Here is a 27,186-nt window from a genome sequence, read left to right on the forward strand (position 1 = left end):
TCAGCATGCTGGGATTTTGAAAGATGAGATGAGAATCTCAGGTGAACTGTCAAAAGAAAGTCGGGGACAAGGTAAGACAAGACCGAACAGTATTTGGATAAACTGCCCTGATCTACTGTTAAGCTCCATATACATGTGAAAGCTCCACTGAAGTGCTAAAGAGCTTCTTAATGCTTTCAAGGAGCACAGAGAACCCTTCAAACTAACTTTTAAATGCAACTGATGTTTTAGGTCTAATTAACATCACGTTTATTAAGCTGTGATTGCCTCAACATTATTAGTTTTGGTGATTCTGATCTTTGCCCATTTAACAACCATCAAGAGGAAAGTCATATTTCATACACTGAAAATGGATCTCACATCTTCAGTTCATACATTTTAATTTCAGTAGTAACCTTTTTTAATAAACTCTTGACAGTGTTTATCACAGACCACACAATATAAAAGTGGATAAGACAAGTCTGTAGTACATCATCTTAAACAAGCAGTGACTGAACATATTAAGTACCTTGTTTATACAGGTAATACGTGTCTGTCTTAAGTGGATTAACTGGTACAAAAAAGCATACATCTTTCTGACAGCTTTCATTGTGATAAAGAAATAGGTCAAAAGGGAGCATTATAACTGCAGTCTTCATTCAGAAACTATGCACTTGGAAAGTGGATTTGTCATCAAATTAGAAAACCTTGCATTTTCCATTTTTGCTTTCTTTCACAGCAGAGTGTTTCTAATGTTCCAAAGGGGCAGTCCAAAAAGTCAGGTAGACTTGTAGGACTGCAGTCTTCAAGGAAAACCTTTGAAAACACCAAGGAACAAAGTCTAGGACATTTTTTTGTTTTATGTTTGTGCAAAGTCTAACATGTTGCATTTTAAAATACATATTAAAATGCTGCCAGTAACTGAAATCTAACTAAACTAAAAAGATTTTTAAAAAATTAAAGGGTATAGTTAGACGATTTGCCATTTAAGTTGAGATCGCTAAGTGTCAGGCCTTATGTGAAAATACACCTGAAAAACAACAGGTTATAAATGGTAGTTCAGAGTATAAAAAACAGCCTCAGTCATCAAATGATGATCTATTCATGGCTGCTGCATGCAATACACAAGAAGTACATGTCAACAACAAGTGCTTGTGCTGTTGGCTGTTAAAGCCCTGAAGGCAGGAGCTGCCTTGATGGCCTTGTTTTCTGTTTTTACCAAGATACTCAACTACTAAAAGTTGCCAGGGCTGCAGAATCTGCTTTTTTGGATGGATACATCAAGAAATGCTGTTTGTGGATATCTGTGATACTAAACAGCACAGGTGCCCATTGCACACCAGGCCAAGAGGTGTTTATTCCACCTTAACTTCTTCTGCGTGGGTGTTAAATGGTCGTGCTTGTGTCAGAGGCAAACTGATACATGACATAACATCTACAGAGCCCGTCTGCCATCATTTTACACGAATAAAGTACAGCACATTTGTGCTGTATTAACAATACTCACCCTTAGAGCTGCGAGGTCTATGTCATCCAGGCTTCGTGTGGGGGCGTTTTCAGACATAGCTGCAGAAACTTATAACGTTAGCTAACAAGTTAGCCAGTGATTTCACAAGAAGTACAAGGTGATATTTAAGTGGCTGCCTAAAAGAGCTTATCAGGGCCTGCTATGTACAGAAAATGTCCAGTAAAGGTCCAGTATCCTGAAGCTGTTGCGGAACAACACGGCAGCACTTACATTAGCAAATACATCGCAGATAGAGGTGCCACAGACGCACCCAGCTGGCTAGCTCACGTCAACTCTGGCCGAGAGCTACACTGTTATCCGCAGTTGTTCTACACAAATGCCAGCTGCAATAGCTAATCAAAACACATTCAACTTAAAATAAGATATTTCAACAAACAGGTAACGTCGCTGTTAAAAGGCCATTAGAGCCGATCTAACAATTGGCAGGTTTTAAATGCAGTGCACCTCCACTGTTGTTGAACACCTTGCTGCGTTCATTTTGACAAGACGTTTCGTCTTTGCTGCTGTACAACATTTCAGCTACTGTTAAATATGATTTAAAAATTCGTCTCACGGAGAAAAAAAAACTACCATTTAGGTGTGATGTGTCGGTGAGACACTCCTGGTTCCGGTGATGAAGTATAAAATAACATTTAGTGCTGAGCAGCGCAACGGTTGTTTTTAAGGAGAACGCAACGTCTGATGTGATGGCGTCCGGGTCCGTCCGCACCGCACCAGAACCGACTGTTAGGCTCTCATTATTAGCCCTAAATAGCTGTCCTCCCGGAATATTACTAAGAAATAAGAGCAGAAAATGGAAATAAAGGCCTCGTTTGAAATGCGAATCCCTGCGGCTGCAGTTGTCAAACTTGTTAACACGACTTAAATATTCCTGAAAGCGCTCAGTAATCCGAACACCGAGTCAGGTGCGCGCGATCAAGCTGACATTAACTGGCTAGCTAACGTGGCTAAGCTAGCAGGCTAAATTGTCTTTTCCAGGTTAAACTTTCCTTCTTCATCCATTTTCTGTGTTGACAGTCGCGCCTAGCACTGCCAACCTTCCGGGGAAAACACAGTCAGGCAGACAGGCAGGCACTATGTTCTCGCCAGCCACCGTAATACTTGTTAAGCTGGAGCACTCTACTCTTTAAAGTTAAGCGTCGCTGTCGTTCTTCGGCGTCCGGTTTTTATCAACTTGTAGTTGTAGTCCAACACTGCGAGATGCGGTGCAGTTAGTAACTGCGGATAACAGCCAAACTTGTTATTTCGCCATGTTTTGCTTCCCAAGTCCTCCCTCCCACTCCCAGCCTTGATGTAGTCTTGCGGGGTTGTACTGACGATTGGCTGCACACAGCACTCCTCAAGTGTTTTCTCCTCTTCAGTGGCTACGGTGCTTCACCAGGGACAAATTACCTGAAAAATTACAGCGGACCTCCACCTACGCAGCTGCCTCTGTCTGCCCCGAGCTGCACAGCTGAGGTCATCCTCTCATATACCTGTCCTGCATTGGCCTTTTGGTCACTGAGCCCATAAACGGAGTAAAATATATCTTACACACTGCTGAATGACCAAAAGTACACTGCAGTATAACATTTTTATCATTATCTTTTCTTATTGGTCTTGGTCTTGCTCTGTTACCTTAACAGCTTTATGATTGCTATAGTTATTCGTCCATTGAGGCAGGCCTGCCTTATTTGCAACAGATCATAATGCCTTTAAATAATGCATGATTCACTTCCACAGCTGTTCACCAAGAGTTCAAGAGAACAATCTGGCATGCCATAAAAAACACTGAAGCTATGTGGCAATAAGCTGCAGACTGCATTGGTGATTTATTGAATTTATTCACATGGAACTTTATTTCATGTTTGCATTAAACAATTCCAATTTCCAGTAAAAACACATTCAGTCTCTCAGATATGATACCAGTGGTTTACAGAGGATATAAACTTCACCAGTTAGTATAAAATCAAAAATATTAGATTTTGTTCCCTCTTAGTTTTTCTCTTGTGTAATAAACACACACATCGAGACAGTGACTTTAGGCAGTGGTTGCATCACATAAAACACATGACATTATTATAAAATACATGATTATTATAAAATAGGAAACAGGAATGGTGTCATTTTGATTTGAATTACGTTGCTATATAGTGGTCTTGATAATTGTGAAATTCAAAAAAATAAGATAGTGATCATGTTAATAATACACATATATTAGAAACAATCCAGCAACAGTAACTATCCAGTTGACACACGAACACTGGAACAACATGTAAATTTGCTAATAAAGAGACAAAAAACTCAGAGTGAAAGATGAGTTCTTAGTGACAATAGTCTTTTTTTCTCTCTCAAATCTTTAATGGCTGTTTCCGTATTATTACTGGGACATGTTTTCACTATGATAATCAGATAAATCTGAAATCATGTCAGTCCTTATTAGAATTATCATATGAAATGAAAGCAAAAGAAAATATTCAATTCCGTTCCATAAAAAAGCAAGTTTATTGGGGAAACAAAAAAAGTAACATACCCGAAAGTAGCATGTTGTGTATAACTGCAAATGAATAAGTAGGAAAATGTTTCATTTCTAGACCCCTGAGTGTTAGTAACCCATCTATCAGTAATTCCAAGGTAATACACTAGATCTACAAATCTGTACACACAAAGTTTTCACATGGTGGCTGTTAGGGATAATCACACATGTTTTCATAAGTAACATATTAGTAGTTAATACATAAAAATGTTTTGGCAATGCTGGCTATTAGTCCAATAAAATAAAATCCATTGGTAGAAACAGTATAAGGTCACTTCTTAGTACACTGCAGACATTTCTGCAGAATATAACAAAGAATAAGGCAACCATTTTGTGCTGTATAAGAGAGGCTAGCAAATGCCCAGCTTTCAGTGTGCAAGGGGCTCATAATGGCTTTTAATATCTTCTAAAGGAACAGGTAAATAGTTGTGAGACCAGCAAAGCACCATTTCTGAACACAAATGGCTTTAACGACTCCTCTGTGAAAGGTTCGTCATGCAGAGCGAGGGAGCGTTCACATGGGGCATCTGTCATCTGTTACATTCACACACAAACTTGCACTTAACCACTCAGGTAGTAGCTGTTGACTTGCAGGTATGTGCCAAAAGCTGATACAACAATCTGCACAAGTCTCTGCAACAGGCTCACAGAGTTCACGCTTTTTTGGATTACGAATTATGATAATGTGTCTTTTATTATTTGGTCTCGTTAAAAAAAAAAAAAAGTCAGATGGGATTTTTTTTCTACATATTCCAAAGTGCAATAAAAACACTAAGGCAAAGCTCACAATATAAAACATATGGTCCCATTCACAAGCTTCACGTGCTGCCCGTCATCTGTCCCTCTACTGGGTGTTCTCCAAAAACGTCAAACGCAGGTGCTCAGAATATATCAGCCAGACTCTGTGTCATCTGAGAAACTTTCAAACCGGAGTTAGATTTTTTTTTTTTTTTTTTGCCCAAGTGTGTCATCTCAGGTTACAGAAATTTATAACTCATATCCTGCTTTTTGTTCATGAGTAGGCAGCACCTAGTGTGCAGTATGTTCCATTGAAGTATGTCTACGAGCTACGGTTGCCTGTCTATTTTCACCACTATTGCTACAAATTCATCCAGTGCAAGACATTTCCACACTGTTTACCAGTAGTCACTACTCATGGCTCCATAAAGGGAATGATCAGGTTTCAAGAACCACAAATTTATATCAATCAAAATCTGAAATTCTATGCCCCTTTAAAGTGAAAAAAAAACCTGATTGTTCTCAGTAGTCAGTGGGAACTGCAAAAGCCTAATAATGTAATTTATCATGTTATGGCTGAACACCTAAATATACCATGTGGTAGACATGTGAGACACTTGGACACAACATGGAAATAGCTGAGAAATGCAACAGCCAAGTGAATAGTGGAATGTTCTGTTCTGGACTGTGGAACATGGTGCAATAATAATTCACTAGGTTGTCATGGTGATTTAAAAAATGCAACAATTAACAGTAAAATCACCCCAATACCCTCTAATTATCTCGTCCTCCTTTTGTTTCCTCTCTCTCAGTTTCTCTACCTGATGGTGTATACAGAAAAAATAGCCAAAATGAGTCTGCTTGCACAGAAATGTCCAGTCCGGCACACTATCCTGATTTAGTAAGTTATACCTCTTATCAGCACTCTCCCTTTTCAGTCCTATCCAGTCCTTTATTCAGCTACAATCCAGTCATCTCTTTATATCCGTCACCATAACAACCACAAATGTTCTGACAGATTTTCTGGCACTGCAGTGAGAGGTGAAGCCTCAGAGGGAGAGAGTGAGAGGAAGAGATAGAGAGAGAGAAGAGAGAGAAAGAGAGAGACAGAGCCACCCACCCACCCAAAAATCTTGCACCAATAAATGTACACTATGTTCCCAGATCATGTGAGATGCTCGATTTCCAATACAACCTTGCAATCCTCTCCTGATTCATACATTCATTTATGTGTGCTTTGCACCAGCCCTGCAGTTCAGACTGTGCAGAAGTCAAGAAGCAGACACCGCCATCACAAACACACTGGCCACTACGGGTTAATCTAATGTTCTAACAGTTTATCACTAATCATACAATTTGCATTTCAGTGGTTATGTCCAGACAATGCCATTGTCAGTTAAAAAGTCTATATAAGAAACATCAGTAATTAACAAATAAATTCTCTTCTTCGCTACTCAAGTGCCATGACTACTTTAGAGTACTGTGCTGAATATTCAGTTAGCTGAAACTATGAGCAGATACTTGTGGTACAGCGACCGTTTCGCTGCATTGTAGTGGTCTGATCTGGGCTACAATGTGGTTATGTCCACAGCCCAACAGGAGCCATGCCTTCTTTAGTGTTTGGCGGAGGCAGCAGGTTTTCCTCACACAGGAACTTCAGAGGGAAATGGACCAGCAGTCCTTGCACGCCCTTCAGTTCCTCTGCGGCCTGCTCAGGGTCTGTGTCACAGAGGCGCTCCTCGCTGGTGTACTCCTTCAGCTCCCGCATGTTGTGGACAGAGTCGTATGGGAGGCATTTGAAGACCTATAGCACAGTAGGACGGCAGAACAGATGAGCCAAAAGGAAAGGTGGGAAAATTGAAGGTACATGTTGCTAATTCTAGAGTAAAATAGCCTACATGTAATGATGATAATGATAAAATCATCTTTGATTTAAGGTGTACCTTGTCATAAATGGTGGCATTCCGTTTAGAAGATTCATTCCAGACCAAGAAGAAGAAATCATCACTGATTGGATCATCAACATTGATACTGGGGTCTGAAGCAGCTCCGACAAGAACTCTGGGAAATTAAATAACAGATGAAAACAGCGTATTTCAACAAGAAAGTTTCTGTCAAAATATGATTTAGTATTAGAATTAAGCTTTGTTAGTCAGAATAACTATATTTGCAAGTAAAGCCATAAATATAAATTTGTAGGTTTTATTTCTCACTATTATGCATTATTTAGCTGATATTCAAAACCTGGAAAACTCAGACTTATATATATTTATATTTTTCTTAATAGAAAGGTACGCTTATTGAATTTCCCTTCGGGGACTAATAGAGTTATTGTATTGTATTACTTTAAAAACTGAGTCATTTCCAGAGGTGGTAATTGTTCATGCTCATTGACAAAGTGTCAGTTCTGGAGTCACATGTTGTTTCCTGACCTGAAACACGCTTTGCGTAGAGCGAGTGCGAGTGGTCCTGCCTGGTATTCCTCCCCTCCCATGATGGATGGGACCCTCTCTTCATCTTCTACAAACACTGCCAACTCACTATCTCTGCTGCCCAGCATGCTGCGGTCATTGATGTTGGCTGATCCTGAAACACAAGCAGAAAGCAAAAGCATTTACAATCTGTCCTTTCAGAGGCGGGATTCTGGTCAAACATAGTAAGCAACTACTAATTGGCGGCTCAGAAAGAGATTTCACATGTAATTTTACCTTATACTCTATCTAATATGAAACTAGGTATTTATAAATTACGTACATGTATAAAATTCAAACCAGACAAATTCTATGGTCTGCAGAAGAAATATAACCATTGCAAACAAAACAGAGCCTTAAGTCTAGTGACACAAGCTTTACTGTTTCAACTTAGTTTAATGCTGATATCATCACAATGAAAGCCACCCAGTGCTTTTCCAGTTAAGCAGAAACTTTCAGTTTGCACTAGCAGTAATTTAAATAAGCAGTTTGCCCGCTGTGCTTGAAAAGAGGGATCCTGGAGCACATTCTCAGAAGCAGTGTGAAGGCCCTGTGTAGAGTCCTGATGGCTATCTGCAGCCAGACTAGCAACTGCAAGTGAAGAAAAACAGCTCTTTCATCTGGACTGAAGAAAAACTAACATCAGCTGCCAGGACTACGTCCTCTGGCCTGCTATCAACAGCATACGATTGGGAGCTGAAAATCGAGATGAGAAAGCATCTGAAGATCCCAGAAACTGCTGCTACAACGCTAAAGCCACATATGGTGCTGATTTCAAAGGTCTGTTAGCATATCATTTTCTTTTAACTAACTATTCACTGGGAGGTCCACATTGAGGTAGCCAATGAGAAGAAGAGGCAGTGAGGCGCTGGAAGAGCGATGAAGAAACAGGTGGACAGCAAAGTTCAAGGACACTGAAGTAGGCTACAGCAGGTTTGTTGGAAAGTCTCTCCACAGGTCTGTCAACATGCTTGGCATTACAAGGCCATTAGGCGAAGGACTATAATGTTAGCCACCAATGCAACAAAAGTTCCTTGAAGGTGGCCATGAATTAGGAGAGCAGAGCTGCAGGTAGCATAACGTCACCTGGACACAAGTTGGGGGTTTGATCAACTCTGGGTGAGTCACCTGGGTGAGAATGTCTGATGCTGAAAAAGTCAGAACATCCAATGATCCCGGGAAAGATCACCGATGCTGTGTCCAGGTGCATCAAGACGGTGAATGTCAAAACTAAACACAGCACCAATATGATGTCAGGAGACTGAGGTTTATATCGGTTATGTGTTAAAGAAAATTAAAACCAACGCAGGAATAATTGACTTAATCAATAAGGACAAAAACTACTAGAGATGAGGTAATAATAAAAGACAACCATAATCAGTGTCAAAAATGGAATTTGCTTTTATTAAAATCCAGAGGACCATAAGCTCGTGGCTACTAAAACAATTAAATAGAAAGTAGTATCTCACAATTCTTCAGCACCTACTTAAATAGCATTTACTTGTACATATTAGCTTCCATCCTGCTAATGATTTATTTCATTAATCTCCACAATTCTGTTCACTTGCATATTTTTCCAATGTGCTTCAGTGAAAGCTGCAATGAAACTGCAGATAAACTGCATTGGTTCAACTCTAATGTAGTGTCATACTTACACTGAAACTCCAAATACTTTAAAACAGTTCATAATCAAAAGAGTTCAGCGGAAGCCAATATTCTGCCAAGTGTGTGATATTTGTGGAATTTGTCTCCAATACTGATTAGCTATTTTGTCAGGAAGCTCAGTGATAACTTGAGGTCAGAACAATAATCTGTCTTTGAATGAGTTTGCCGGTGGTGACTCACCAATGATATAGCAGCGGTCATCAGCAATGAGGGTCTTGCTGTGAACATAGATGAGTTCTGTGACAAGCGACTGGGAGAGCTGGGAATGTGTTCTCAGACCGCACAGTGTGATGTACTCCGTCCACTGGTCCTTTACTGGAGGGGTCGATCAGAATGACATTATTCACAAAAGAACATGTAAAAATACTGTACAGATTTCTAAAGAAACTCATACAGACAAATAAATTCTTTAAATGGATGTGAAAAGGAGATGAACAGGTCAGAATGAAAGGAATCGATGGAAATGGAAGAAAGAAAATGGTGAATGATACCTAGTACCCGTAGCTTCAGTTTAAAAGGAGCAACAAAAGGAGAAAGGAAAACACAGGTTAGAGAGAAACCAGATGGACGTTTGTGATTTCAAGTCAACTACTGAGTTGAAATAAAGCTGTTGAGTGACAGAAAGCTCACCTTCACTGAGTCTCGACAGGATGGAGTGGTCCCCACGGCACATGGTCCTGAGACAAGAAATAGTAAAATAAGTTATGTACAGACATACAGGGCAATAGTATCACAATAAATCATCCAAATTATAAATTAATAATATAAGTAAACTGACTTCAGTGAGTGCACTTTGGAGCTAACACTACTGATGAATGGAGACAGTGAAAACGTAAGAGTGCTATGCTGTATTTTTGAAATAACAACAGGCTCATTCAGCTCATACTGCATTATCACTAAATGAAGTCATTTAGAACAAATTTATAAATTTGGAATTTTGTCCAGTTCAATTCACTTCTATAGTATTTCAACTAAGATTGGATTAGACCTAATGTAATGTCTGCTGTTTTTAATATTTATCTATCTATCTTAGTCATACACTCTTTATACATGCATAAGGATTTATATTATTTGCTTCTTACCACAGCAGCATGTGGAAAACAACAAGTTAAAGCATTACACACTAATGAAAAAAATACTAATAAAGGTCAGGAACAATAAAAAGCCATATATACACAACAATATGGAATAAGAACTCAATTTGTGCAATGTGTATCTCAGTCAGCTGTACTTTTGTTTGACAAACAATTCACTGAAAAAGCTGTAAAAACAACGTTCCATGACCAAATTCAATGACATCATGTGTTTTTTTTATCTTATGCATTTTAAAAACAAACTTGTGCATTTAGCCCCATAAATAAATGGGTCTCTCTCAGGAGTATATGAGCTACACGCATTAAATAAATAAAACATTAAACAATCATTGAAAACCTGTCAATGGCATGAAACCTGTAATCCACATCATATAAGCGCAGCTGAAACTGGAGTGACAGCGTGGATAAAAATCTATACCAGCTGCACCTCTACATGATTGGAAACATGTCTTTGGGCCAGATGGCTGCTGTGAGTTAAAGTGCTTGTTCTGGTCTGTGGGCTGAGTGCAGAATGATGATGGGAGAAAAAGGCTCTCACCGGTAAGTGAAGTGCAGAATAGCTTGGATGGCATTTCCGCCTCCTGCACTGATGTCTCCCTCAAATCCAGGAAGCAAAGGAACCACCACAAACACTCTGTATTTCTTCTGCTCTCTAAAATAAGACAAGGTGTCAACATTAACTACAAATGTACTACTACTTAAATATGAATACATGCAAACTATACCTGTATACCAAGTAGTATCTACTATACTCAGTGAAATTTCTATTCTGTTCCATTTTTTTTAATTACAATGATGTTTATAATTATGCAACACACTTCTGCTGCTTTCTTTAACATCTCTTAATCCACTTTGAGCATAGGTTTCAAATGAAATGTTTTATAACTTCAAGTTTCAACAATGTGAGGATACAAACTTAATGAAGCACCGTGTAAAAATGACCAATACACTCAAACCAGACCTGTGTGCTCGTAGGATTCGATTCACGATGGCATCACCGATCCCATTGTGAACGGTCTTCTTGTCGGCGCAGCTGATGAAGAACTGGTTCTAAGGGCAGAGAGAAGGCAGATGGTGGCTCAGTATGGAGTGAGGGCCAAAGCAGATAGGTAGCTGGCAAGGATGGAGGCGAGCTACGACTGCATTCAGACTCATGAAAGACACAAGTTGGCTCCAAAAAACTCTGTGATGTGAATGTGTCGAATAGTAAGCACTGTAGGGAAGCCTCACATGCAGAAACATAAAAAAAAAGTAGATCGCTGATGGGGATAAATTAAACAATTGCAATGTATCTTTTAGATTTATGCATTCTTAAACAAACGAAAACTCATTCCATTGCAATGCCACTGAAACTATTAGTGATTACAGTGATTCAGCCATGGCTGCCCTTCAAACGCTTCATTTCTATCACCAGGAAGAATAAAGGAGCCAAAACACACAGCATGATTTCTGCAGGACGCTGAGGTGTAAAATTAATCATTTCAGTTTGTGCTATGGGGTTCATGTTGGTCAGTAAAAGTGGGAGGATGCTGAGGTGCATTACCTCGATGTAGATGTAGTGCTCGCTGTTTTCGATGGTGTGGATGTAGGCATTAAGGATCGAGTTCTCACAAGTTCCAGTTGACCAACGATCAGCAGAGCGCAACACCTGAGAAAATAATATGCAAAAAACTAAAAGCTCTCTCTGCCATTGGACACACAATCGTATTGTTTGTGTTATACGTTTCATCACTTTATCGATTTTCCAGAGATCTAAGCACTACAGTTATAAAATAATATGCATTCTTTGTCTTGCAGATCATACTGACTTGCACTTCCACCAACAAATTCAATTAAACTCTTTTTTTTTTTTTTTACACAGTTTACTAAGATGTTTAGTTTGGGGAGCATAGCTGACCTGCAAAAAGGAAGCACACCTGCTGCACCTTTAACACATGACAAGTTAGGCGCTGCACCTGAAACCTGAATAAAGCAGCTACAAAACCTGACAGGAACACTGCGACACAAAGTGGAGCAAGGGTTACGGTCACAGGTCACCGCCCACAACAGAACAAGAAAATGCAGACAGCAAAAGCTATTGTTACCCAACACGCACTGTCTAAGCAATACTAATGAAGATGTCAGAACCGTGTTTGTCATTCGGTTTGTGAATTCGTCCGTCCTCTAGTGGACCAAGGCAGATTAGCGCATCTTTACAAAGTCATTATATGTTGCATCTTAAGCATCATTTACTAATAAAGTAAGAGACTTTATTGTGCTGCTAATGCTGGAGCCTCTTGTAATCTGGACCACTGTTTTCCATGGAGCCTGTTGCAAATAAGATGCTTCCACTTGTAATCCGCTCTCTATCCTTGGCAGTGCGTTTGTTTTCTCTGGCTTTACTGAACAGGATAAATATGTTGGAAGTAATTTTGTTCTACAGGCTTTACTTTTGTTCCACCATCTGCCACAGTGAAAAACACTGAATACTGAATAGCTGCATCTCAAAAGCCAGAACAGTGTCTCTTTGTTGTAAAAGACATCCATCTGATTTCCTGTTAGATCTGACCTGGCGGCACACAATGTAAAATTCAGAGTAGAAGTCAGCAGGGGCCTTCAGTCGTCTGGGCAATAGTGCTGCATGTTTACAGTAATTACAGTATTTTTTTTTTTTTTTTACCAAGGCTTCTATATCAATACAGAGATGACCAGCAGCATGATTTCTTTTACAAATGCAAAATATGTCAATTTACTGTCCTCTTTATGACCATGTGTTTTCATTTTTCTTAATACAAAAGGGAGTCAGGCGTTGATGTTGTCCTGATGAAAGCCTTCTGCTATAAAAAAAAACAAAAACAAAAACAGTGGAGCTTGTAGCTTGCGTGATACAAAAGTCTCATTTCCACAAGAGCCCAGCTTACTGCAAAGCCTCTGCTAGGTTTAGCAGTGCTGCCCCAGAACCAGGGCTGACTTTCTGAGTTTCTAGCAGGTTTCTATAGTGAAGCCTGTCTCTTGAAATCCCTGGTGAGCTTACTTTACTGTTTTGCAGCAGAGGTCTATACTGAATAGAAAGAAAGCCTGATTTATCTGACACAGCACGGTCACATAGGAACACTGTTTGTATAGGAGACTGAATGCCTGCGTGACGGCTGAAAAACCCAACATTACCTATAGAGCTACACCAGACAGTGCTGTGATTACAATTTATGAGAGGTCATAAAACTAGACTGCTTCTTTTAGTACAGCTAACAACCATTATCTGTTCATTAAATAATCAACAAATTGAAAATGAAATGCGGTGCCTAGAAATATTTTTACTTCATGTTCTTCAGGAGGCAAAATGTTTAAGTCACATAGCATGCAAATGTCCATCAGTAACTGTTTCACTCATGAAATCCCACAGCTTTTTGCACAGGTGTTGCACAGAAATCGACTCCATCTGCAGCCCATGTGTGTGAACAAATACCTGCACTTTGGCTTTCTTGGACCCAGGCACAGTGAACGAGAGTGAGTCAGCATTAGTGTGAGACTTGGGAAGAAGGTAAGGGTAGAAGTCATCCTTGTACTTGTTTTTGAAGATCTAAAGCAGACAAATAAATAAAATGTTCAGAACTACTGCTTAAAAGTTGAATTAGGTTTATTTTAGTACGTAAAATGAGCGTCATATTATCACTTAGGCAAGCAGAACACAAAAGCCCACAATACCAATTAGGGCAAGGCAGTACAAGTTCTAAACGGTGACTTTAAGATGATATTAGCTTTTTTTTTGTTTACTCCAAAAAACTGCTTTTAATAGTCACATTACAAGACATGCTAAAACTGCATGATGCCTGCATATCTGCAGATTCATTTGTACACTAGCTTCAAGCAGACCACCACCGTCTCCTTTTCTAAAATCATGAGCAGAGATATTCATGGCATATCTTTGGCGATAAAACCCAGCTCTCTTTTGTGTCTGACCTTGGTGAAGTTCCAGCGCTGGATGAAGTGACGGGCCACATCCCTGGCAGCTTTGCCATGAATAGCTGCAGAGAGATCGCGCCACGGCATGCGAGGAACTTGAGTGCGGTCGATGTTATCTGAAAACATAAAAAGCAGTCCTTTCATCTCCCTGCTCAGAGACTCTGCGTGTGTTTGCATGTGATACTGAAGGAGATTTAGATAATGTACCTTCAAATGGCTTGTCCAGTTGGACCCAGTCTTTCCTGATAAAGTTGCTGTAGTCTTTGCCAAGCCACAGTTTAGTGTTGCAAGCCAGATCATCTGGGCTCGGCTCGGCTTGGTCATCTGGTTCAGATGGTTTCGGGCCATCAGCCACACAATTGCCCTGATTAACAGAATCATCTATTAATGTCTGCAGTGGGTGTGACATACTGAGAAAACACTGGTTCATGGTTGACTGTAAACATGTTCATGCGCAATCTGTGTATGAATAGGTTTACAGTACACAAGTTAAAAAGAGCGCATTCTTACGTCCATGTCCTCTTTTGTCTTCTCCTCGCTGTGTGTGTCTGTCAGACCAAGATCAGTCAGCCGGTAGTGGCTGTCATCCCACCTTCCAAATGCCAGATCAAGCCCCCCAACAAAGGCTACCGTTTGGTCAATGGCCACCATCTTTTCATGGTGAGCCCACAGGAACACCACAGATGACAAGTGGTCAGGATGTCGCATTACCTGTAGGATCACAGGCACAAAACTGACATTAAGATGTAAGCCGAGGCTTCTTCTCCTAGCTGCAATCGTGTAGCTGCTCTCTGTATCTCGCATTATGCAGAGAGATGACAGACCTTGATGTTCGGATGCATATTCATGAGAGCCCTCTTGCTGTGGTCACTATTAATGCCCAGTGCAAGCTCCACCTCTTTGTACAGCAGGACACACACTTTGACTCCTTGTTCCTGCAGAAAAGGGTTCGAAGAGAGCCGAGGACATTTAGAAAAAGAAAGCAATCTGCACTGGCAATTTGAAATGTGAAAATCTTTAAAATCCTTAAAATGAGAAGACAGAGAGAATACCTACTGCTTTGCGTTTGAGTATCTCGTCCAGTCGCCAGTGGTTATCAGTTGCCGGTCTCTTAAGGAACACTTCAGGGCTGAGCCTGAGAGAAAAAAATCTTTGTGTACATTATCTGCTTTAGGAACATACTTTAAAGGCAGCTCCAATATTTGAATAGTATGGTAATATGTAAATTTTTGTTTGGTAAATCAGCAAAGCCAAATCTTTTTGACACCAACCACCAATCTGTGATGAAAATTTCCTCCTTGGCTTGTTCGAGAGCATCAGCCAGGTCTGCGAAGTAGTCCCTGCCATTCACAAACCTGCAAATAATATAAATTAATGTAAAAAATATATATTAATAAGGGCCAATACTAAATGTTAACAAATGTCTGACAGATCACACAACTGACCATTTTGTGAGAGTGTTCTCCCTTGGCGGAGCAAATCCCTCAAAGCGTTGCACTTTGAGAAAGTCACAGGTTTCTGCCAGCTGGTTGATTTCATGACTCCACCAGTGACTCTGTCTATAGCTGCTGCACTTGATAATCAAACTCCTGATCAAAAGCAAACAGGTATGCATCACAAACACAACCGATATATGCAACTCTTAAATGCAAACAAAAAACAAAGAAGGCCTACCGAGTAAAATTCTCAATGCAGACTCCATATCTGGTGTCTGTGTACGCACGACCCACTTTCACTTTGAACTCAGGGTCAAACAGCAGCACAAAGTTGATGCTGCCATTGTCTCGGTCCATATACATCAGGAAGGAGTCTTTCACCACCAGCCAGCGGCGGGACCAGCGGAAACAGAACTGATGATGACCAATGCAGTTTAGGCCTTGGATCCGGTGACCCCCCGACCTCTTATAGATCGGTCCTTCCCTGAGACACAGTTCACATATATCGTACATATGACCTGTATCACGCACTCAATCATGTTCTAAACTCTCACACAAGGGTTTTGCTTACAAGCCTTTGGGTCCAAGATCAGTTACGAAGGAGAGAGCACCGACAGAGAGGAACTCCAGCTGAAAAAAAGACAATGAGAAATATTATGAACACTGCATGACACCCACTTTCTGTGCACATTGGTGTACTGTTGTTTTAAAGTGTTTACCATGCTGTGGTCATTCCTACAGAATGTGTTCTCCAGCAGACCATTCAGGTACTCCTCAAGGTATTTCTGCATTAGAAATAAATGTCAGATGGGAAAGCAAAAACCACTTTGTTTTAACAAGAAAAATTGTAACCGCTCAAATATTTATCAGATTTCCTTTCAATATTAATAGAATATCAAAGTCTTTTGACAAGCTGATCAGTATGTGACAAAATAAGTTAACAAATAGACCCTTTATTTGTTTACAAACATTGTGACGTTTTTTTGTGGGCGGGGCTTATGCTGGAGGCAAAAGCGGAGCGAGAAGTCAAGCGGGACTGGGAGCTAACGTAGCTAACAAGTTTTGTGCGTTGCCTTTTTGGAAAATGGACAGTTTCCAGAAATCTTGTTCCGTCTCGGATATGTCAGACTATGCCCAGACACACTCTGTACAAGACCATGACAGCTATTTTAGGAAATTAACTTTAGCGGATGGTAGTAGGCTCGCTGACCCGTACACCTTGCAGGAGTGGCAAGAGGACTTGATTGGGCTGCCGAAGGCGGAGTGGCCGGACATTTACATGTACTTAATTGAGACCCCTTGTGTTAATAGCAAAGAAAAACTTAAAGCATACAAATCACTGGATGCCTATAATTATGTCATAAATGGACATGTCCAAACAGTACAGTACATCAACCTACGTCCGGATCTTTGTGTGCTGCGGTCCGAAGTTTTGCCAAGCCAGCGCCAAGGCAAAAAGACTCAAATGTACGACACCTGGGTGATTGTTAATCGAGAAAACAGTACAATTTTAACAGCCAACTGCACTTGCATGGCAGGGTAAGTTTAACACAACAATCTATTATGTGTTGATATGATTCTCTGAATACTGTTGGTTGTTTTTTTTTTTCTTCGTAGTCTCTGAGCATGAGTGTTCGCTGGAATCTTATAAAACTTTAATTTGCGTTCGCCAATGTCATTCTTCCTATTCTGGCATCCAAAAACACAGCAGGACGACATTTTAGAAAAGTTGATAGAGCCTAGTCCCTCAGTCTTTCGCCTTTCGGTCACGGCTTCCTCTTTTGCCTCCAGCTAAAGCTGTGACGTCATTCGTGATGTGGGTCATTAAAGGGTCTATTGATCACAATGATTTGTAGTAAACTGAGAAGAAAAATGATCTTTAACTTTCTGAACTTTCAAAGCAGTTTCTGGGCATTTTTTAATCCAGTCACATTTTTACTCACTGTGGAAACAGCACAACCATGGCTAGACGATAAATATTTTACCACTTACATTACTACTTACTTAATTTGTTCTCCCTTTATAAACACAACCTGCAGTGCAGTGAAGTTCAGTTGAAAAGTCCCTGGTGTTTTTTCACATGATTGCTGATAACAGCTGAGTCACTCATGATTCGTAGTTGCACCACAGCACAGACTTTTGTTTTTTACAGAATCTCATTAAATCAAATGGTTTGCTCTTCTCACTTTTTAAATGAGACATGTAGAAAACAAAGGTATTTTGATTAAGAATCACAATTTTAAGCTTAAATTCGACAAAAAAAATATCAAAAGAACATCATGTTCCAGCTGAGTAGTTCATGAACCATCAGAAAGTTGAAAATGTGTCGATTCCTTCAGTTTTAATAGTTTCTAATGCTAAAAAACTGGTGTCATTTTAGCATTTTTTAGGACAAGTCTTTCAAACCAACCATGGGGTTTGAGGGTTTAATAAAACACTAAATCTTACCACAATTCACACCATGTCTGTATTCAAAGGGGCTGTTCCAAGTATAAACTGTTAATACTATATCTCCATCTGACTGGCTTATCTCATACCATTTTGCTGGAGGTTCTTCTGGTGCGTTCAGTCCCATGTAGGCTGGGCATTTCCTCTGGCATGTTTCTCAGCTGCTGCCTGTCCTTTGCAAATCTTTGAGAGAAATTTGAATATTCAAAACATTCAGCGCTTGAGAAATCCGACAACAAAACTCAAAGCAATCCATCATCACTCAGATTTCCAATGCACATCTCTCAGATTGAGAGCTTGATTTGCATGATTAAGATAAACACTGGTACACCGACCTTCCCAGAGGCAGCAAGTGACGCATCATCCTGTGCTTGTAAAGGTCTCGATGCAGCTCCTGAAAGTGCTTGTACTTCCTCTTCACTGTCCAGTGGAAGTGGCCATGTGTCAGCCGCACAGTATATAAAGTTCCTACATGAACCTGGAGGGATGTGATTTAAAATATGTGCATATTAAGCATGATGGTTTAAAATTGAAATGAAACTACAGAAAGAAAGAAAAGAAAATGGCAGACACCTACACTGAATTTTGAATTACTCTGACAGTATCATACACATTTTTACTGTACTAAGAGTCACGAATTACATTATTACTATGGCTCTTCTACATGTTGGGTCTTATTTTCATAGTTTTTGATTAGCATTTTCTTCATTTAGGGACACATTTTCATCGCAAACTATGTAGCAGAAGTCTGGATAACACCTGTAGTTACAGCTTTACCTCAACGTCCGATAGACAAGAAACACAAGAATTTAAACAGCTAAGCAGGTGTATCTCTAAGCCAGTTAACTTGGACGATATAAACAACAATTAACACCACTGAAGTGTCAATTACAGGTTGTCCATTGTCAGTCTGCCTAACGTGAGTGCAGTAAATCAAAGCTTAAGTAGCTCTTCAGTTTGGGTGGCATATTGTTCACTTTCTTTTTATAGTTCCTGTGTGAAGAGGTTCACACAGGAACTATTCTACATTTCCAGTTTCTCTTATATTCATGTGTTTGGACTGTGGAAGGAAAACCAGACATTCAAAGAATACACAAACTGATTTAGCCACCCAAATATAACTGAGCTGGTACTAATATTTGCACATTTTTTTAGCGACTCACTTTGTACAAAATACAACATGTAGTGCTTCTCTAATTCCACACTGAATATTATACCATAACACATGAGCTGGAGCTTCTTGATATGAACTGCCATGTAGAAAAAAACGTATGTGTGTCAATGTGTGTGTCATAGTCATAAAGACATCTCTAGATTAGTAAATATTTTGTTAAATTATCCTACCGGAGCTCCAGGAGGCCCAGGTGTGAAAAAAGTTTACTCATGCACAGTGGTCGACCGATATGTTTTTTTTAAAAAGCTGATGCCAATATTTAGAGAGCAGGCTGGCTGATGGCATATACATAATGCTGCTTATGGATATATCTCAGTTCATATATCTTATCTCATCTAATAAATCTCTCTGTACATCAGCTAATTTGAAATTGCAACACACGTTTGCTCTACTGATGAGCCTCTTCTGCAAAGTTTGTTGCCATTTTTCAACTGCACACACATTTAGTGTAACATTTCAGTTCTGCAGATGTGTCTGTACCTGCGTTGTCACCAGACTGCCTTTCTATCTGTGTATGCAACAACTGAGCCTGCTGGCTTATATGCAGCACACAAATATTCAGGCAGTGAATCAACAAAACCACAAAAATGGATGACAGGCTATTAAGACTTGAAACACTTTCATAATAAGTTAAGTAAGCAAGTTTAATCTGCAGTTTTATTACTGTCATTACTCCAATTTGCATAATGTCATTAGGGTAAAGTCAAGTCAAGTTAAGGCTCGGGGTGCCCCCAACCAAGCTTGAAAATAACACTGAGATTAGAATTAAAAAGTGATCAGTGGTTGGTTATAAGTGGTCTATGCGTTATTAAACAGTAAAAGGCATTTTAAGCGTGACTAATTAAAGATAAATGCTCTGCTAAAGCTTTGTAAGGACTCGCAAAAAAGAAAAAATGTAAATGATTTCTCAAAGTCAGAAATCTTAACGGATATACCTTTGAGCGAGTAGTGTATTTCTCAGTGTTGTCCACTCTGCATGTAATAGGAGTGCCAGGCATTAGGTAAGGCACACCCTCTTCTTTAATTTCAGGAAGACGATGCACCACAAGGAAAGGTCGGCCCTCTGCAATTTAGAAGATTGGAACAGTTTAATGAAATTGTTCTGATGCAGCCATTAGATTTTCTTTGTGGGTAGCTCATATTTCCTCACCACTGGATGACATGAGGCCATCGATCTCATCTGGACTCAGATCGCGGAGGTCGTGGAGGAAGCGCCTTCTGTCCAGGTTTTGGGCCGTTGAGCTCTCGGCCACTGGCTCGATCACATCCTCTGGACTGGCCATCGCACCGTCTTTGCAGATGCCAGCTGCTCTGGTTTGAAGATGAAAGAGTGCAGAGTTTTGTGCACCTTCGCACTGCCAAGCATACACAATGCGCACCACACTGGCATGCATGCAAAAACTAAATACTGGTCAAACAAATGTGAAACTGACACCAGTTCTCAGTCATAGTGCTTGATATTTGCCATTATTTATACTCCTTTATCAGCATCAGTCTCTGTAAATGCAGCTGCAGAGTAGAGTTTATAAGCAGCAGTAGTCCTAAAGGCAACAGTGCGGTGTTAACATTCACTTCAAGAGTGAAGAAAACTATTCCATGATGTGCATCTGAAGAGTTTGCGAGATAATCTGACAGTGCTTGAGGTGAATCTAATCCTTGAGGAGTGTGGCATATCATGATCACACAACAACAGCAACTTGAGTACATCTCAGTATTACACCATTCAACAACAGAGTATATCAAGTATTAGAGCCACAGAGCAATAAACCAGAGAGCCTTCATACACTGCACATCTTGTGGCATCTACCTGTTGATCAAGCAATGGATATTACGACACAGGAGAAGCTTAGGACACGGCTGCCACAAAGAATAAAGGGTGTGTATGGAACCTTTTGTATGCTGTGTGGGTAGATGTCTTTGAATGGCCGAGTGTTTCCTGGGAAACAAGGCAATAAGGGAGGGAGGGGGTGTGTGTGAGAGAGAGAGAGCTTGAAATGAAGCAAAGGATGAAATGTCTAAGAACCACATCTACGTCCTTTTTTTAGAAACATGCAGCGGAATAAGAGCCTTTCAGTTTTCCACACTAGTGTTTCCCATGAGCTCAGCACCTGTAAGAAAAGCTAGACGGGAGCCTGAGCATGAAAAAGCAGGTGAAGGTAGGCGTGACATTAAGCACTGGGTGTGAACGTCACCTGTACTGTACAAGCTAAAGGCTACAGGCAGCATCTACAGACTGGCAGAGTGGCAATAAGAACAAAGGACACAAAGGAAAAGTGATGGATGAGTGTAGTATCTGGCGCCCACTAATCTCCTCCCAGAACATTGATGTAGAGTAACTTCACATAACTAGCAGCAAGTTTTTAAAAATCTGCATATTTGAGCAAAGTATTCATTCTAAATGCATTATCTTGTCCAGGGGTGTCAAACGTACACAGGATGGCTTTGCAAATTGCAAAAATTACAGACTAATTATAAACTGCAAATTTGTAAAACTCTAAATTTAAAATGATTTCTAGATCTTGACAAGTGGTTTTCATCATAAAACAAAATACTATATTGCTGAGTTACAGATACACTGTGATATGCAAGTTGGAAAGCACTTGTGTAAATGATGAAATGAAGTATAATATAGTTGACATTGCCCTTACATTTCTTAAGAAATTGGAGGTTGCTCATAATGCTTTGTCAAAAGATTGTTCATTAAGTTTAAACATTTTCAGAACGTACTTGTATTGTTTTGCACTAAAACAAAGGGGGGAATTTGGAGCTGTTGTTATTTATAGGTTATCATCCTACTATTTTACTGATCTGGCCCATTTCAGATCATATTGGCCTGTATGTTTCACCTGAGCTAAAATGAGTTTGACACCCCTGACCTAGTTACTAATAGGTTTGTTGTAGGTCACTGCTGTGCAACATAAATACTGAAGGAGACACTGGATTCTTGATAATCTATTAACCAGATGCTCTGTTATCTCAGTTGTTTGCTTTAAAACAACTACATTTTAATTAAGTGCCTTGTTGTATTCATAAAATATGTCAGGCGTTTACAACAATCTAGGGAAGAACTTAATTCCTTAAGGACCAGTCATTCACCACAAGTGTGAATTTAACAGCTTCAAAAATCCATGTCAAGGCCATTTCTATCAAATTTGAACCATTTCTGCACTCTTGTCGTTTCCATTCATACATCTAAATCTCTATAAACCAGTCTTTCACGCGGGTTGGCATCAAACCCCGTTATTTTACTTTCATGGGAAACTCTCAGTGCTCAGACTGCCTGTAGCTTTTTTTTCTCCACTGTTAGGTGTTTACTGTCAAAAGAAAAGCTTGCTCGTACTTGCCACCAAGCACACATTACGTGCAGCACACTGGCTCAGATGATGAAACTTAGGACTGACACCGAGTTCAATCCCTGCATTCAGACCGAAACAGATTGATATTATCTGTTTACTTTTTTAAGCAGAGGAGTGTACAGTTGACTTAACAAGATTTTCTTGTTTTTTCACTTGCTGGAGTGAAACTTTGTCCACAATATTTACTCAGGTTACCTCCATGTTAAATACTACACTGCAAACACTCATGGCCCAGAACAACCTGAGCCAAATAGGCAAAAAGGGGAATGCTGTTATCGAAATATAAGCCACATCCTACCCACCAAGCAGCCACATGACACATGATTATGTGATTATCAGAGGTGGTTCTTTTCCTACAGATCTCAAAAAAGAACCAACACTGGATCAGTTATTACCCCAGTTTTTGTATCCTTCCATTGCCTTCCTGCAAAATTCTGAATAAATTACAAGATTACCTTAAGGCAATGCAAGAACTGCTTCATACTTCCAATCTTCTTGTTCCTCATTCCACCTCTCAACCACTACAAGCCTTAAAACTTTGCTTTTTCTAAATCTCTCTGTCCAACTGCAATACTAAAGGTATTCGCTTCCTCAACCTTCTGATATCATCTTACCCAATTTATCTGATCTGCAGAATTGTTGAACTCCAAAAAGACTTGTCTTTACAGGCAAACAGGCCCGAACAATTCATCAAAATATTGTCAAAATTACAGTTATGAGTTAGTACATAGTTATGGAGAAGAACAATATCCATGTCATAGGAGCAACACTTTTTGATAAAGATAACATGTCACAACATACTGATGAAAAAGCAGAATGGTGGTAGGTCAGGGAAGGTCAGAAATGACACAAGGACCACCTTATAGTCTGGGTCTATGGATTTGTTAAGGATTTCCGTATCATTGAGAGATAGCGGCATCGTAACACCGTAACTATGACAAGTGAACACTATGTCAGCTGCCTGCTGATGGTCACATGATTGCGATCCTACTATAAATCCACTGGGACTAATCCGTTGGAAATGACACAAAGAACAATTGATTAAATTGTTGGGGGTGTTTCTGAGATCCCATCAATTCCCGCCGCCCACTGCATAATTTATTATCCGTACATAATCTACATATGCAGAACACATGCCTGTGCTTAGCGCAAGGTCATTTTTATTAAAGATTTCATCCATGGCGCCTGCATAGCTCATCGGGTTAAGCAGGCGACCCATCTACAGGGGCTGGTCTCAGACGCAGCAGCCTGGGTTTGATTCCTGTCCGCGGCCCTTTGCTGCATGTCTTCCCCCCACTTCCTGTCACTCTTCACTGGGACTATCACAATAAAAAGGCAAAAAAATAATAATTTAAAAAAGATTTCATCCGTCGGAAATGATACAAAGGCAGAGTACTGCTCTCCGAGTGCTTTTCTTGTTTATTATTACTTTATTTTTCTTTGCTTGTGTGAATCACTTTGCAAGTGTGTTCTAGTTTGTCTGACTATAACATTGCAATTCATTTTTACTTTGTTTCTTTGTTTCCATGTCTGTGAAGCACTTTGCAACTATGTGTTTTAAAAAATGTGGTATAAATCAAGCTTTACTTAACACTGCCAACAACAGAGACTAGCAAGGCCATGTGAGATTTAAAGCCTTCAGACTGAATGCACTATAGGAACTAAAGATTTCTGACTTTAGTGACTCCCAGTGGTTCTATCTATACATAAAAACACCTGGCTGTTAAATGGGGAAAGCTGAACAAAGATCAAACAACACACAGACGGTACCAGTTTTCACTGTGACTGTATGTCTCTAGAAGCAAATATTCTACCATCAAAATACTTAGAGCGTTATTACTTAACCACATGAAAATACTGCACACAAGGCCTTTAACCAGCAAGTTCACACCAGCCAAAAATCTTGTTTTCACTAGTAATCAACCCATTGTTAGCTTAGGCTATTATTAAATATGATATTCAGCATTTTTTTTTAGAAAATTTAAATCATTGTTGAGTTATAATAAATTAATAACAAAAAAAATCTGCTACTTTGGCTAGGCTGTAGCTGCTTCTCCTTTTCTGTGGTGACAACACTGACACTGAGCAACATCCCAGCCACAGTACTCAAGCACCAGCCTGCTATCAACACAGGAAAACAAATGATGAAAAGCTCACTTTTATTTAAGTTTATGCACAATTAAAATGGAAAAAAGGCATATCAATAAAAATTTATGCACGTTCTTTTAAATTTCGACTGCAATGTAGGCTTATACCTATCCCGAAATGTGGCTTTCTGCCTGCCTGATTATTAATATTCAGCATCAAAATATGCCCTAAAAACATATTCATCGACTTCATGTTTTTACTGCTGACCTCTAACAGGTGAAGTTCTCACATCCTGCATTGATTATGTTCACACACACTGTGGTTGCAGATGAAACCAAAGCTCCACTGACTTCAAACTCTAACCTACAAAGGATCAGTAAGGATTTTCAGATTATTTCCTGAGGATAGTTTCTGATGCACTGATGATTGTGTATGGCATCACAACATCACCAAAGTGACTCAGTTGTACGTTTTATTTGGCAAAGCTGTCACGATAAGAAAGATTTTTCTGCATACTACAATCCTAAGTAATTACATATTAAGCATGGATAACTTCTTCCTGCAGTTACAAAGGCAGCAGTGTGCATGCAATGTAACATTCATCCAAAAAGTGCAACTTTTGTGCAAGTTCTCTACACAGATCAGTTAAAGGAAAGTTGTGTTTTTGCACGTTTGTATTGTTAATTAGATTCTTAATGAGCAATGCATGGGGTTCTCTGACGTTGAGCAGTAAATGCCACCACAGCAGAGGGTGCAGCAAAGTGACTTATGAAGATTTGTCACAAATTCCAACGTGACTAAAGCAACAGCGCTGAGTCAACTCATGCCGACAGTGATGCCCATGGGATTTCCGCAAATATGCACAATGTTGCCGAAAATAGCGATTGTTTCTGGACGGTTTTAAAGCATTTAAACAAAGAGTCAGACCCCGGTAGCACAGTTTAAGACACAATTTTAGGAGGAAAACGAGGAGTTTAGCTTCTAGTTTGAGGTATGAGTGGATGCGGTTGTACTGCGTCCTCCTGCTCCATCTGATTAAGTTAGTGTGAGGGACTTTAACACTACTGCTTTATTTTCTTTAATATACGTCTAAAACTACGGACAGGAAGGTTAAGGTCGGGCTAAAAAATGCTGAAGGCTAAGTTTTGTCGTCTCCACCCATTATTCCTGCTTTCCCACAGCCCAGCATTCCTCACACGAACTACACCTCACCTTACAAAAAATCGAAAAATGTCACCTGGCTAAAGTAGCAACTAGCTAACACCGACACTATCCGTGCGTTTTTACCGAGGCTCGGCGGAGTTTTAACCCACAGCTGGACTCTCTTCACTCGGTACCACTGCGGCAACACAACCGGATGAAACAAACCTCCAAGTCCGGCCTTAAAAATATACTTACTGTGAGTTGAGTTACAGTCACGGCTCGGCTCACACAGCTACTCCACACACCGGAATAAAACACGCAGACATTCAGCCTGAAAAGTGATATTTCATCCTAATCCAGCCAGCGTTTCACCGGAGATCTCATCTGTATTCCCCGTAGGTGATGCACACTTTAGTCCCTCCCATCAGCTGTCCAGTGGGACAGTGTGGGGGAACAGAAACAGTGGAAATGGTTCCTGCAGCTGTGCCACAGGAGAGTTAAGCGTGGCTTTTTATCAGCGGACAATTCTTGACAAATTGACAAAAATGTGCATCTGTTTCTCATATTTGTGCAGCTGTGTGGAAAGCAAACAAACATGGAGATGTGTTCGAGTGACTGGGAGGTCTCTGTTGTAACGACATGGAGGTGGACAAGTCCTGACTGGACGTCTTCAGGGGACACACACAAGTACCCACACAGGAATGTAGATAGATGATCAGGCGAGGGGAAGTCATCTCTGATCAACGTGGTATCTAAACCATCAACGCGAATCACGTTAAATACCTCGAGATTTGCGGTTAGCAACCTTAAAGTGACGTTATGGGAAAATAAAACGGTGTGTTTTTGTCCTAACACCGGGCAAACAGCCGTGTATTCAGTAGAAGGCAATTTTATGGACTTTCGCGGTAGTCAGACTTCCATAAATCTAACTTTTAACTTTCTAGAAAATAATGCACACCTGGAGTGTATGTGTTAGCTTCTGCTAACGTTAGCTAGCTTTAACTTTGCTGCGGTGTTTTGAAGCCAGGACACGATCCAAGGATTAGATTGCATGGCGTGAAACTACTGGGACTATGATTTACTGCCACCATGTACTGACAGGAAATTATATGCTCTGTATCTGACGACACATGGAACCAAAGTTAAATCTGGATTCTGATTTGCATGTGTGACAGTGCAAAACTAGTGCAGCCACACCCTTGTCAAGACAGGGGCGTAGCTCAGCATGGGTGTCTGAGGCTACAGCCCTGAATGTTTTATGAATATACATAAAAATATATATTTTTTGTTTCTTTGTGCATTGCAAAAATAAGAATGGTGAGGATTCAAAAACGTTCTGTATCACAAGCAGCCACAAAGAAGTAATCACTGTGTAATTCTTATCTCACTCTGTCTCTTGAGTGCCATGATATACTTATTTACAGTATGCACTCACATACTGAAGTAGATAAACTGACTATACAGTGAATATAGCCAAAGAAAAGTATGTGCAGGGGATAATGTCAAACAGAATGTGTTGTATTTATGGTGCAAAGGCAGAAGAAGAAGTGACTTGGAAGTGTCAATCAGCCTCACAGCCTTAGGGGTAGAAATTGTTCTCGAACCTTGA

General features: G+C 40.0%; 2 protein-coding genes across 6 annotated transcripts in view; both read right to left on the bottom strand.

Annotated features, from left to right (window-relative positions):
• mink1 (misshapen-like kinase 1) overlaps window positions 1-2,866 on the bottom strand; it is a 32,410-nt gene extending 29,544 nt beyond the window's left edge. For all 3 annotated transcript variants that reach the window (XM_051937626.1, XM_051937625.1, XM_022188692.2), the window contains exon 1: window positions 1,487-2,866. In XM_051937626.1, coding sequence (XP_051793586.1) covers window positions 1,487-1,543 — 57 coding nt within the window. In that variant the 5' untranslated portion in view covers window positions 1,544-2,866. The remainder of the gene's footprint in view (window positions 1-1,486) is intronic.
• Window positions 2,867-3,310: 444 nt separating this feature from the next.
• pld2 (phospholipase D2) lies at window positions 3,311-26,303 on the bottom strand. 3 transcript variants are annotated; one of them, XM_051937628.1, is made up of 24 exons: window positions 25,833-26,294; window positions 20,141-20,296; window positions 19,926-20,053; window positions 18,152-18,294; window positions 17,906-17,999; window positions 16,088-16,153; window positions 15,940-15,998; window positions 15,607-15,852; window positions 15,378-15,521; window positions 15,204-15,287; window positions 14,989-15,067; window positions 14,757-14,867; window positions 14,443-14,643; window positions 14,140-14,296; window positions 13,930-14,048; window positions 13,436-13,549; window positions 11,534-11,638; window positions 10,952-11,040; window positions 10,529-10,642; window positions 9,527-9,573; window positions 9,077-9,211; window positions 7,193-7,346; window positions 6,704-6,821; window positions 3,311-6,564 (listed from the first exon to the last, which is right to left on the bottom strand). In XM_051937628.1, exons 2-24 carry the CDS (start codon window positions 20,271-20,273, stop codon window positions 6,340-6,342), a joined length of 2,865 nt encoding a protein of 954 aa, XP_051793588.1. In that variant the 5' UTR covers window positions 20,274-20,296; window positions 25,833-26,294; the 3' UTR covers window positions 3,311-6,339. The 3 variants fall into 3 exon arrangements, with proteins under 3 accessions (XP_051793588.1, XP_022044368.1, XP_022044374.1); XM_022188676.2 differs by having other exon boundaries at window positions 20,141-20,301; XM_022188682.2 differs by lacking the exons at window positions 3,311-6,564; window positions 6,704-6,821 and adding an exon at window positions 9,388-9,400 and having other exon boundaries at window positions 7,208-7,346; window positions 20,141-20,301; window positions 25,833-26,303.
• Window positions 26,304-27,186: the final 883 nt, after the last annotated feature.

Source organism: Acanthochromis polyacanthus, chromosome 17 (assembly GCF_021347895.1).
Source record: "Acanthochromis polyacanthus isolate Apoly-LR-REF ecotype Palm Island chromosome 17, KAUST_Apoly_ChrSc, whole genome shotgun sequence".
NCBI classification, from domain to species: Eukaryota; Metazoa; Chordata; class Actinopteri; family Pomacentridae; genus Acanthochromis; species Acanthochromis polyacanthus.